Source organism: Polypterus senegalus, chromosome 18 (assembly GCF_016835505.1).
Source record: "Polypterus senegalus isolate Bchr_013 chromosome 18, ASM1683550v1, whole genome shotgun sequence".
Lineage (NCBI taxonomy): Eukaryota > Metazoa > Chordata > Cladistia > Polypteriformes > Polypteridae > Polypterus > Polypterus senegalus.
The window spans coordinates 36212988-36225111 of NC_053171.1; the positions used below are offsets into that span (position 1 = coordinate 36212988).

General features: G+C 34.9%; 1 protein-coding gene across 2 annotated transcripts in view; it reads right to left on the minus strand.

Moving 5' to 3' along the window:
- Positions 1-725: 725 nt before the first annotated feature.
- The window catches only part of tmem260 (transmembrane protein 260), a 114042-nt gene continuing 102643 nt past the window's right edge, over positions 726-12124 (minus strand). For both annotated transcript variants that reach the window (XM_039741426.1, XM_039741425.1), the window contains 6 exons: positions 9466-9637; positions 5251-5390; positions 4596-4772; positions 3986-4042; positions 3805-3895; positions 726-3432 (listed from right to left, as the gene is read on the minus strand). In XM_039741426.1, the coding sequence (XP_039597360.1) occupies positions 3166-3432; positions 3805-3895; positions 3986-4042; positions 4596-4772; positions 5251-5390; positions 9466-9637 (904 nt within the window). In that variant the 3' untranslated portion in view covers positions 726-3165. The remainder of the gene's footprint in view (positions 3433-3804; positions 3896-3985; positions 4043-4595; positions 4773-5250; positions 5391-9465; positions 9638-12124) is intronic.

The following is a 12124-nucleotide window of genomic DNA, read 5'->3' on the forward strand; positions in this document are numbered from 1 at the left end:
ATAAACACAAATGCGTCAGGCAGATGCAACCTAATAGATCACCATGAAGGCCAACAACATGGCTGGTGCACTAATTACTAAAATTGTTTTCAGCAGATATTATCTACGAATGATAGGAGACAGATCAAAAATGAAAGTTCAAAGCTGTTGCGGTGAATATAGTTATTACTGCCACCTCTGTTCACAGAAAAAAGTAAACATGAGAGAAAACAGGACTGGTAGGAGCAAGACTGGCAGGGTTCTGATGAAAACCAGGGGCTTGGCATTTTCGGAATGGAGGACGTTCAAGAGCTTATGTCTTTGTCTGTCTGAAAGACTTGCTTGGAATATGTGCTCAAGGTGCACCACCTCCATCGAAAAGTGACCAAATTCTCAGTCAATACAGAATCAAGCATTCAAACACAAATTCTACCCAAATATCGTCCGTGTACAATCTTTAGCAGCACATATAAAAGTGGTCTAAATCCAATCTGAAACGCTGCGACTCATTTGTTTTTTTGATGATCACATTTCTCTAAATGAAGACAGTAGAACTAAATCAATTTTAGCTGCAGTGTGAAGGTTGCCTAAGAACGTACAAAAGTAACAGGATACTAGGAATACAAACCTGAAAAAGTGACCATTGTCTGGAATTGAATAAAGGTGGAATGCATCAGGTTTACAACCATAGGCCATCAGGGTTTAGATACATTCAGAAACAGAAAAATAAATACAAGAGTAAAATATTCAATGAGATCAGCACAACTGAATTTACTTTTTCACCATACTCTACTCACATGCAGTAAATATCACTATAACAAAAGCCTCCTTGCAGATAACATGCAGAGGATGAGATGTTGTAGGTGTATGTCAGAGTGTAAGCCAGTTTTAAGATAACATGAACACAGACAGGATGGGATGTATCCTTGTACTTCCTTTTTGGTGTTCCCTGGATGACAGAGACCATTTTCTTTAAATACTTTGTAGAAAAAGTGCATGTTTAGTTGCTGACCTGTGTTTTCATCTGGGTGGGTGCCCTTCAATGTGTGCTGAGAAAACGCATGTCTCCATTCTGATTTTTATGGCAGACATTTATGCTAACTAGAATGTGGAGTGACTTTTTTTGTGAGTCATATGAATGCAAAGGACCTTTTGCACAAGACATACATGTTATCACATAAAATGAATAACGGTATTCAAATCTATGTGCATGTCTTGCCAGTAAGAATAATCAGCATTTTTTTGGAGTTCTAACTATAAATATCGATCTTATTATACTGGAAAAACAACCACAACAGGCTTCAATCAGGTAACAGTACATATAGCACATCCACTTTGTTCTACTCCATTACGATGATGACAAGTTTTGTTTGTTTATCTAAGTCAGTTACAGTCACTCTTGCTATTGATAAGACTCAGGCAGGGAACATGGGGTTCTGGTTTCATCACCGCTGAGCTGTTATAGTACACTTCCTTCACCGATCATGACAACATGTGTACCTCCCAGAGTGGAGATTGCCTGGCACATGGCACTGATCCGCGATGTCTCTCTCTCTTTCTCTCTCTAAAAGGGTATGTCTCTTCAATTTTATTATTCTTTTAATTCCTAGTAGAAGGGATTAGAGGGGAGTCAAAAACATCAAATCCATTAGTTTGAAATGTTTAAAAGGACGAGGAGCGAGATAGAGGCGACACTGAGAGCTGTTTAAGTGCAAACACGAAGCGAGTCATTTCCAGCCCGTACCAGCTTAACTCCCAGCCTGCTAATCTCCCCATTTCTGCCGAAATAAGGCACCCTGGAGTGTCGATTTCTGGGAAATTAAGCACTTTTTTGGCGCTATGTAAAGATCCAAATTCTGAGGTTTAGAGGATACTAGTGGGATGCCTGCTATGTGGACACACAACGGCTGACCTTGTCAAGCATGGATATCCAGGGCTCTCTGACAGTGATAACAGGAAGGAAAGACAATAAAACAAATTGAGCCAAGAGACAAAAACAGAACATAAACTAATATCAGTACCTTTAAAAGCCATAAATAACGCACCTTATGTTAAATAATCCATTCTTTGTTTCTTTACGGTTTGTTCACTAGCATCTGCTATCTCAGCAACAGAGGTAACTAAAGAATATGAGATGGTAGAGAAAGGATTTTGATCTATTGTCTTGGTCTATAAGGACTAATCACTTAAAGCTATAGAACTAAAATGACTGAAAATAACTAATATATGAAAATCAGTATAGAGCAATGTGTCATAGTTTAAATTGTTGAAGGTTTAACAAATGGGATCAAGTTTGAATTTTACATTCCACCAATACACAGGTTGAGGGTGCAGTCTGTAAGTCTATATAGTTAAATATACAAACATTAATAGATCCGCAAAAATAGATGTGATGGGTGTCAAGATATTTTATACCTCTTCATTCTGAGACACCCTGTCATAAAAAGATAGGCAGTAGAAAAACAATGTAGGTCTTCAAATAAGAGTAGCCAAGGGTTTCATTATGGTGGTGACCACTTCAAAGAACAGAGACATGTTTACATACATCTTGTGAACAAAAACTGCAATGACTAATAAAATGGAGCAGTTCTTCAATGGAGGTTTGTTTTGATCAATTTATGATAAAAGATGCCTGAACAAAACACTTCCCATCATTCCAATTGATGAAAAAACAATTATTAGCAATATAAACAGATGTTTTCTAGAAAAGGAACTAAACATAAGTGCCCTTTTTCTCTTAAAAGACTCTTTGGATGCAAACATTAAGGCATATCCATGAAATTAGCACCTTCATTCCTGGAAGTGAATTTAGCACCTTCAAAGTAATGGAGCAATACTGGACCAGGATGTCTGTGTTTCCACTACATTCTGAGACAGAAAATCTGATGAACTTTTATACACTTTTCCATTTTGTAAAGGTAAAAAAAAGTCACAGCAAAAACTTTATGTCATAAGCTGTTGTAGTGCAACTCCCACTTAAAATGAATCAATTCTTCAGATGACACCAGAATTAGAACCAAAGATGGTGGTGATTTTTAAAGTTTCACTAAAGCCTTAAGTCACCCTGAACAGCAGTGAGCAAACATGTTTAGCCCTGTTTGTTTTATCATAATTTTTAAAGTTTTCACCATGATAAAGATTTCCTTTGCTAAATCATTATAAACATTTGGAGCAAACATGGAACATCTATATGGATTCTCTGTCCTTCTTTAGCTCATGAAGGCGTTCTCGCTCCTTCTTCAGATGATGGATAGCCTCAATTATAGCAGACCTCTGAGGATCCTCAGGCTCCCCTTTCAGATAAAGCCTAAAGTGGTGTATGCTTTCAGAAAGCAGATTCTCTGGGTCATGTGTCTTTGAACCTGTTCGCAAAAGTCTCTCACAAGCCAATGCCAGGTTCTTGTGCCAGTTTACTGGGTGGTTCTTGAACTTGCTTACAATTTCATGGTACAGCTACAACAGACAGAGCAAAAAAAACAATCTTCAACATCACATTGACTCCATGAATACCTTGTACCTATAAGAATGAACTATATCTACAAGCTAGGAGGCATGGCTTTATTTTTCTTTGTATTAAAAATTTACAGGCAAAGAATGTAATAAATGGGAAGAAACTACAACTGAAACTTGGAGCTTATGACTCCCAGTTTGTTGTTATGTCGTTGTGGAAACACAACAGCTCTCAGTTTTGGGATGAGTGAAACTTCAGTATCATATCTCTTAAGTAAGAAATATACTATCAACCTGTTTCAGCAAAAATATTTTTTTATAGTTCTTGGTTTTTTTTTTTTACTTGTTTCAATTTTAAAAGGAGACTTTACTCACCATGTAGGATAGTTCATAAAGCTGCTCCAGACTTTTGCCTTGCTTGTTTTGTTTCTCAGCTAGGTCGAACAGGAAGAACGGCATTTTTATTCTGAAACAATTTAGCATACAGTTTGATTACTTCGAGCTATTTATCGAACAGTAAACACTTTAACAACCGAAACTTCAAGAGGGAGCTCACCTCGACTGCCACATCTCAGTGTTGACAACTTCCTCCCAGGATCCTGGTGGAAAAGTGCTATAGAGAAAAATAAGATTTTACAATAAGAATCAGATCAAAGTCAGACTCCTAGAAAAAAGAAATTATATATATATACGGGAAGCATATCGTATATCATTGAGGAGTTTCATTTAATACATAATACGTGCTCTGATTGGGTAGCTTCTCAGCCATCCGCCAATAGCGTCCCTTGTATGAAATCAACTTTGCAAACCAACTGAGGAAGTATGTACCATAAATTAATTTATTAATTAATAAAATAAGACCCATTGTCCGCAGAAATCCACAAACCACCGAATAATCTGTGATATATATTTAGATATGCTTACATTTAAAATCTGCGATGGAGTGAAGCCGCGAAAGTCGAAGCGCGATATAGTGAGGGATCACTGTATATCATCTTAGCTTAAAAGATGTTCTGACTCCAAATAGATATTTCACGATAGTGATCCAAAATGTGTACTGTAGAACATGTCTTATTCATGGTAAGCAGTCTTAATGTAAAATATTGTGACTGAATATCCTGTATAGTAATAAACAGAATACTTCATATAAAAGTTATCATTTGTACCTGTTGTGAGGTGTGGTCCAGTTGTAGAGGTGACGAGTAAGCTGGGCCCACTTCCCTGGATCAAACTGAGCTGTGGAAGGTATGATTCTGTCACACACACCCCAGGGCACCTGCATGAAGTCTTTCCGCCATGTCTGGTCCTCATCTGGCAGGCCAATGCAGATGAATATCCCTCGCCTAAAAGAAAAACATACACAAATTGCCATTATCCAATGCTTGAAATATAACAAGTCTTTAATAATATAGAAACTATTAAAAACTACAACTTACCAAAAAATCATAAAAATTGTCTATTTCTGTATAACAACAGCAGAAAAAATAGTTGGACAAATACATTTGTGAGCACTCTGATAAGACCATTGATACGTTGTTCATTACAAGGTATTCTTGAGTTTTAAGAACTTGCATTTCTCTTGAAAATAATATGCTCCAGTATTTATAGCAGTTAAAAAAGGTTAAAGACCTGCAAGACTACATTAACCCACTACTGTACCACCACACCCATGTTTTGAAAGCATTTAAATTCATCATGCACATATGATTTAGCCAATTGTAATGACAAGACACATCAGGGAAAATGGCAAGAGCTAATTACAGACATTACTAAAATCTTTAGGTCAATTAAATGGATAATGGGTAAATTAAAAATACTCACTGGATATTGGAGGAGAAGAAATTATGTAAGTTAAATGTTCTTTTTTGCTCAGTGGAAACCAAATTCCATCTGCTTCCAGGAAAATGAACATCAGAAAGGTGTGGACCAAGCTTTGGAACATACCAGTTATAAGTCATCAGCTAAAACAACACAACCACAACATTGGTAAATCAAGCAAAGAAAATGGAAATCAAGATTTAAGTGCTCAAAGAAAAATAAACTATTCTACAGTGTACACATAAAATAATACCCAAGAAATCAAAACCTTGAACTAGCAAAAGGACATAAGTAAAAAGTATATTAGTAAAAAAAACTCAGACATCTTAAGAATGAAAGGTGGAAATTCTTAGAAGTCTGATTAGGTTATAAAAACAAGCAAACTGTTTTGGGAATGCACCAATCTACTACTAAGACAAAGTCTAAAGCTAAAAGTGTTCCAATTTTTCCAGGAAATATAAAATTTTGCAGTAGGCTGCCACTGCTAAAAATTACATAAATAATGAAAAAAAACAACCATTTCCAACACGCTTTTCGTAAGTCATGCCATGAAAACTATGCATGCATGACGGTGTTCTGGTTGCTAGGCAGATTACCACTGCGCTCCTCTATACAATTAGCCTTCGCAATAAGCAATTAACAAGCAGTTAAATGATTCTTGCACTGGTGTTCTACCTTTCATGTTTTGATTTCTTTCTAGTCATTTAGTGCCTGGACAGTGGTGACTAAAAATCAAAAATGAAATTTTTAAAAATAATGGCAACACAGTATGTGTAGACATCATATATAAATAACAAAAACAAATAAATGTAATTAATTAATTTTTAGTGCTATTGTACAACCATACTTTAAAGTTAATGCTCACTGCCTACTTGAGGTGTTTTATAAGTCCACATAAACTCAATTTTATACAATAAACTACAGTATTTAAATATATCTGTTGTGTATATATTGTCTTGTGCACTGTATGATTACAACTGCCAACTTGATATCCAGATTTTCTAGTGATTCTTCTGCACTGATAAACCAATCAAGCAATTTATTTATTATTGTGCAGACCCTCAAACCAAGTGATCTACAGGTATTTAGCTAAACAGCAAGAATGTCTTTTGGACAACAAGAGAATATAAAAATTCCTGCACACAAGCTTCACACCCAACAAAACTTATACTGTATTTTCCAAACCTGCCATATCCTTTATAGGATTGTGGATGTACAAGCAGCAACAAGGTGAACCAACAGCAAAAAACTAATATCCAATTAAATATATACTTTCAGTAAGGATTGTCAACAATTTTTCTTTTACTTTATATTGACTTGTTTTAGACATTTAAATTACATTGTAACTGTGGTCAGACAGCTGCTCACAAATTCTGATTGTACGATTTTAAGTCATAGATAGCATACACAAGATTTAGAGAATGTTGCAAGTTACTTTTTTTTTTTTTTAAACAGAATCCTGTTATACATGATGTATGTTTTTAACAAGAAAGAAAAAAGACACTGTGACTTATTATTACAGTGTTTTTTTTTTTTAAACTGGCACGTTTGCTTACTTCGCCTCCACTTTTCAACAAGCAGTACAATTAGAAGTCACGTCTGCTGGGTTCACAATATGCTACCACCAAGCATTAGATTCATTCAAATAAGTTTGCAAAGCTGCTCACCTGCAAAGAATGAATGTCTTTTGAATATGCAGCTGCACTTAGCTCTGCTACTTAGTTTTGTGCATCAACATAGCTACAATTTAAAAATTCTATCCAGATAAAAGTAAGCTACTCATGCAATATGCCTCAGCAATGTCGGATTTGATTTCTAAGCTACATAAACATGAGCAACAAAATACTTTTTCAATGCAACAATTTGAAGTTGCAAGTTCACATTTCCCATTAAAAATAAAAGTGTACCAGTGTGCTATAATATGCAGAATGTGTTGTGTTATAATGCAACAGAATGGCTGTAATTTATTAGTTAATTTGTTCATCTATCTATAAGGGTCAGATTTAAATTCTTATGTCATTTTTATCTACTCAGAGATTTTTTTTTTAATTGAAAACTCCTTTTTGCATTTATTAGTATTTATTATATTTACTTGTTGTTTATTATTAATATTTTTGAGAAATAACTGCTAAAGTTTAATTTTATGTGTATCTTTAAGTACCTGGATTAGCAATCATTATAACCCTTAAGCAATTGATTTAAACATATGTCTGAATTACACACAAAAAAGTTTTGTAAGCACCAAAATATAATGTCAATGGGTCATTTGACCAAAACAGTGATCTTTTATACAAATAATATTTAAAAAATTCAAAGTATGAAAAATGAAGTTTACATATTATCAAACAGCATTGTATGTATGTGTGTGTACATATACATCAAATTTCATGTTTTTTTTTAAACTACAAACAAAATCTAGTAAATTACGTGAGACAATTGTTCATGCAGACTAGAAAACCTGGATGCTTGTGTTACACTCAACAAAATAACAAACATGACCACCAATAAAGTATAACTTAATAAGATAATTTATAAATGTTATATCATCTCAATAAGATAACCGATTAATCTCACAAATTAATTACATCATTAATCGAAAAATGTGTACTGTTTAAACACATATTGAAGACATCCCATAATTTACCAAATTACTCTTTTTGGGGTGCTTGTTCCTCATTTTAAGAGCTGAACTCCCATGGCTCTTCTGTATTTTATACCATGTGTTGACAACTACTATGTGCAGAAGAAGTAGGTGAAAATATTTCTGAAACCCTTGCTCAATACAAAATGAAAGCATTTAAAAGTTTAGAATAAAAACACAATTGAGGTCTAAGGAGGCATTTCAGCAGCACAGAAAAATGAAAGGTGTGGAACTGAGGACTAAAGACAGCTAAACATCAGCAAAGCTGAGCAAAGTACAGAGACATCAGTGAGCAACATATGCCTTTATCAAATCTATGCAAGAATTTTTTTCTCTGGTAGTAAAGTATTCCTTTAATGTATGAAAAGTATGTCCGTTTTTTTTCCTTTCTAATGGTTCTACTGATCTTATAGTTCGAGGTATAACTTTATTAATGAAAGGAAAATATATTTGGCAAAATCTTAATTTCATATAACCCTACATATTCCACAAACATAAAAAATATATGGTTATATTGTTTTCTTATTATGTCTTGCAATTACATTGCATGAACTTTTGAATTTAAATGTGTCTAATAAGAATACAGTGAAATGAATTTCATAGATGAGAACTGATTTAGTTTGTTCCTAGACCTTTTTTGTCTTAGTTTTTAATTTTCATACAACAGTTAAGTGTTAATGAAAGTCTTTCTTACAGAGCAAATGATAAAACAAATTAAATGATAATAATTCAACTTACTTTGTCAAACCTATTTTTTCTTTACATACCTTAGAAATATTTTAATGCAATACACTGGTAAACTTTCTATTCCAAAAAAACACATTTTTACATATACAGGAATGTGAGGAAGGGTTAATGTATGGACGCTACAGTAAAATGTACATGTAGTTGGGAAATACTTCAGAAGTATTTAGAGTTGTTAAAACACCTTAACACCTTAACATTTGCATCTTAAGTAGAAAGTTTACTAACAGAGTAATGTTAATTTCCTGATTTAAATGATTAGGCTTTGAAATATTTAACCATCTGTCATTAAACTGACTAATACTGGGGTTTTGAATAAAAGGGTGAGTAATTGAAACCAAACAGGACCAGTGACTTGGAGAATGCAATGGGGTCAATTAGAACTCTCGCCACTGGGTAGAGCTGGTACAATGCAGAGGGCGTCTGGCATGGTTATGGAGGGGAGTATGTCTGGGATAGAAGAGTATATTGTTAAGCCTGACTGAGGTGCTTTGGGCCTACCTCAAAAGAAAAAACACACGAGGAAAGAAGGTGCCAATTTGATAACCCCTGAGTAATACACACATTAGCACTGTGGGGATTACTTGGGGGGAAAAGTAATTCATTTGGAAATGCATTAAGGGAGACCTATGATGTCTGGTGTTTGTTCCTTGGGCAAGGGTACAAGTGATTATAGCAAAGAGAGCTTGGTTTTATGCATAACTCCCTGACCGTATACATGAAGGAATCAACACCTTGTGTAATATAAAATGCTTCCAAATCTAGTCAATCAGTAGTCAAATGTTCTATTCTTCCAATTAATTTAATGCACATATGGTAAATTGTGCCCTCACCTCCTGATCCACAAGAGCGAGGTCCGGTCTTAGGCCCTCACAGTAGTGCAGGTAACGCATCGAGTTACCCGGTAAGTCTCCACGGGTAAGGATGATGGAACCATTTGGAATGGAGGCTAGAATATTTCGTGCAAAGCTGTCCACTATGAAATTATCACTCTGGTCACAGAACCTAAAAGAGAGAAGATGAGGCAAAATAATGCTAGTCTCTCTTTCTCACTACAGCCAGGCTTTGCTTTTTAAAACAGCACATCACCATCAAACAATACTGTATAATCTGTAAAGAGGTTTAACACTTCTTCTCCATGTTCTTACCATTTTCTAGCAAGAAAGCTACTCATGCATCATCTGGCAATTGCATGCTTTATCTTCATACAAAATCACAATATGAAAGTTTTTTATTTAACAAATGGTGTATTCTATCGTCACTTGAAAATATAAACCAACAGTGCAACTAAGCTTGTCACCATGCAATGATGTGAAAAATGAATGAACAAGCATTTTTTTGATAGCACTATTTTATTATTATATTTTAAGGTATAGCAAGGTATTGAGTGTGTGTCACTGCATTCTAACTTGTACAGTGCATTGCTATTTCCATAATTTGAATATATACCATTACCAATACAAGCCATGGTTAATGTGCCTTTTAACCACCCAATAACAGAATTAAAAGTGTTTGGAGATGCAATATAGATTAGAACAGGAGAGTTGGTTGTTGCACATTTTTCCTTTTACTTGATAATAATCCATTCATTTTCTAAATCACCTTCATTAAGTACAAGTGAGCTGTAAAACTAAATTATGCAGTGACATAAAAGATAATTCATTCCTTAGTTTAAGCAAAATTGCAATGATTCTTCAGTTTTTTTATGAAGAGCCATACATGTATTTGTGTTTCCCTAAACATTTCCATAGACTTCCTATATTTCTATTCCACAAACATTAAACAGTAATTGGCTTTATAATCCTGTTGTAAAAGGAAGATGCTTCATTTGTGGCTAGTTACCTGTACAATTACATTTCTTTGCTCTTTTTGCAAAGACTGCAAAAAAACTGCAGCCACATTTTGATGACCTTGTAGGTTGTGGTCATGATTAGATTATGAATTTCATGATGGCGCCATAAGCTTTCCTATGTAACATTCTTGACACTGGCCTGTTAAAAGAGGGCATATACTTTTGTTGGTCCTACAAAAGCCCATTTTCTCACCATTGTAATAATAACTGAAACTATTACATACACACACAAGTTAAATCCTATTACAGCAAATATCGAAGTAACAAAATTTTCACAATAACAAATAATTTTTTTATGGGTCCGGACAAACGTTCATAGACCATCATGTTAAATGAATCTTGTATTAACAAAATGTAAATATCAGTATAATAAACATTTTTTCAGCCCAAAAAGGCCATAAAAGATAATAATTCGATGAAGAGACAGACAGTCTGATAGTTGCAAAATTTCCAGTCTCGGGCAGTCTAGAGCAGGCTTGAGAAACGTGTAGGCGCAACATCATACACATAGACAAATTCTAAATCAGTGTTCCACTGAGCATCCTTATCAGTAGTTATGATGTGTGCAGATATAGTACCATTTGAGTTTCACATTGCTTTTCAATGTTTTCTTTGAGATGAACAAAAACACTGAGAAACAGCACCAATTTATACTGAAAGAAAAATGAATAATCCTGGAAAATTTTGATTTCAAAATAAAGAAAAATGATATAGCGAAAGCTTTTTGTAATCGCACTTTCATCTTTGTTTCACACCTCGTTTTTTTCTATATCTTCATACCTGTACTTTCATAAAAAAAAATATAAAACGTTGCATCTAACATCTCATTTTCATTCTATATTCATACCTATATTTCTATTTAAAAAAACTATATCTAACATCTTGTTTTTATTATGCATCAATACCTACAGTGCATCCGGAAAGTATTCACAGCGCATCACTTTTTCCACATTTTGTTATGTTACAGCCTTATTCCAAAATGGATTAAATTCATTTTTTTCCTCAGAATTCTACATACAACACCCCATAATGACAACGTGAAAAAAGTTTACTTGAGGTTTTTGTAAATTTATTAAAAATAAAAAAATTGAGAAAGCACATGTACATAAGTATTCACAGCCTTTGCCAAGAAGCTCAAAATTGAGCTCAGGTGCATCCTGTATCCCCTGATCATCCTTGAGATGTTTCTGCAGCTTAACTGGAGTCCACCTGTGGTAAATTCAGGTGATTGGACATGATTTGGAAAGGTACACACCTGTCTATATAAGGTCCCACAGTTGACAGTTCATGTCAGAGCACAAACCAAGCATGAAGTCAAAGGAATTGTTTGTAGACATCCGAGATAGGATTGTCTCGAGGCACAAATCTGGGGAAGGTTACAGAAAAATTTCTGCTGCTTTGAAGGTCCCAATAAGCACAGTGGTCTCCATCATCCATAAGTGGAGGAAGTTCGAAACCACCAGGACTCTTCCTAGAGCTGGCCGGCCATCTAAACTGAGCGATCGGGGGACAAGGGCCTTAGTCAGGGAGGTGACCAAGAACCCGATGGTCACTCTGTCAGAGCTCCAGAGGTCCTCTGTGGAGAGAGGAGAACCATCTCTGCAGCAATTCACTAATCAGGCCTGTATGGCAGAGTGGCC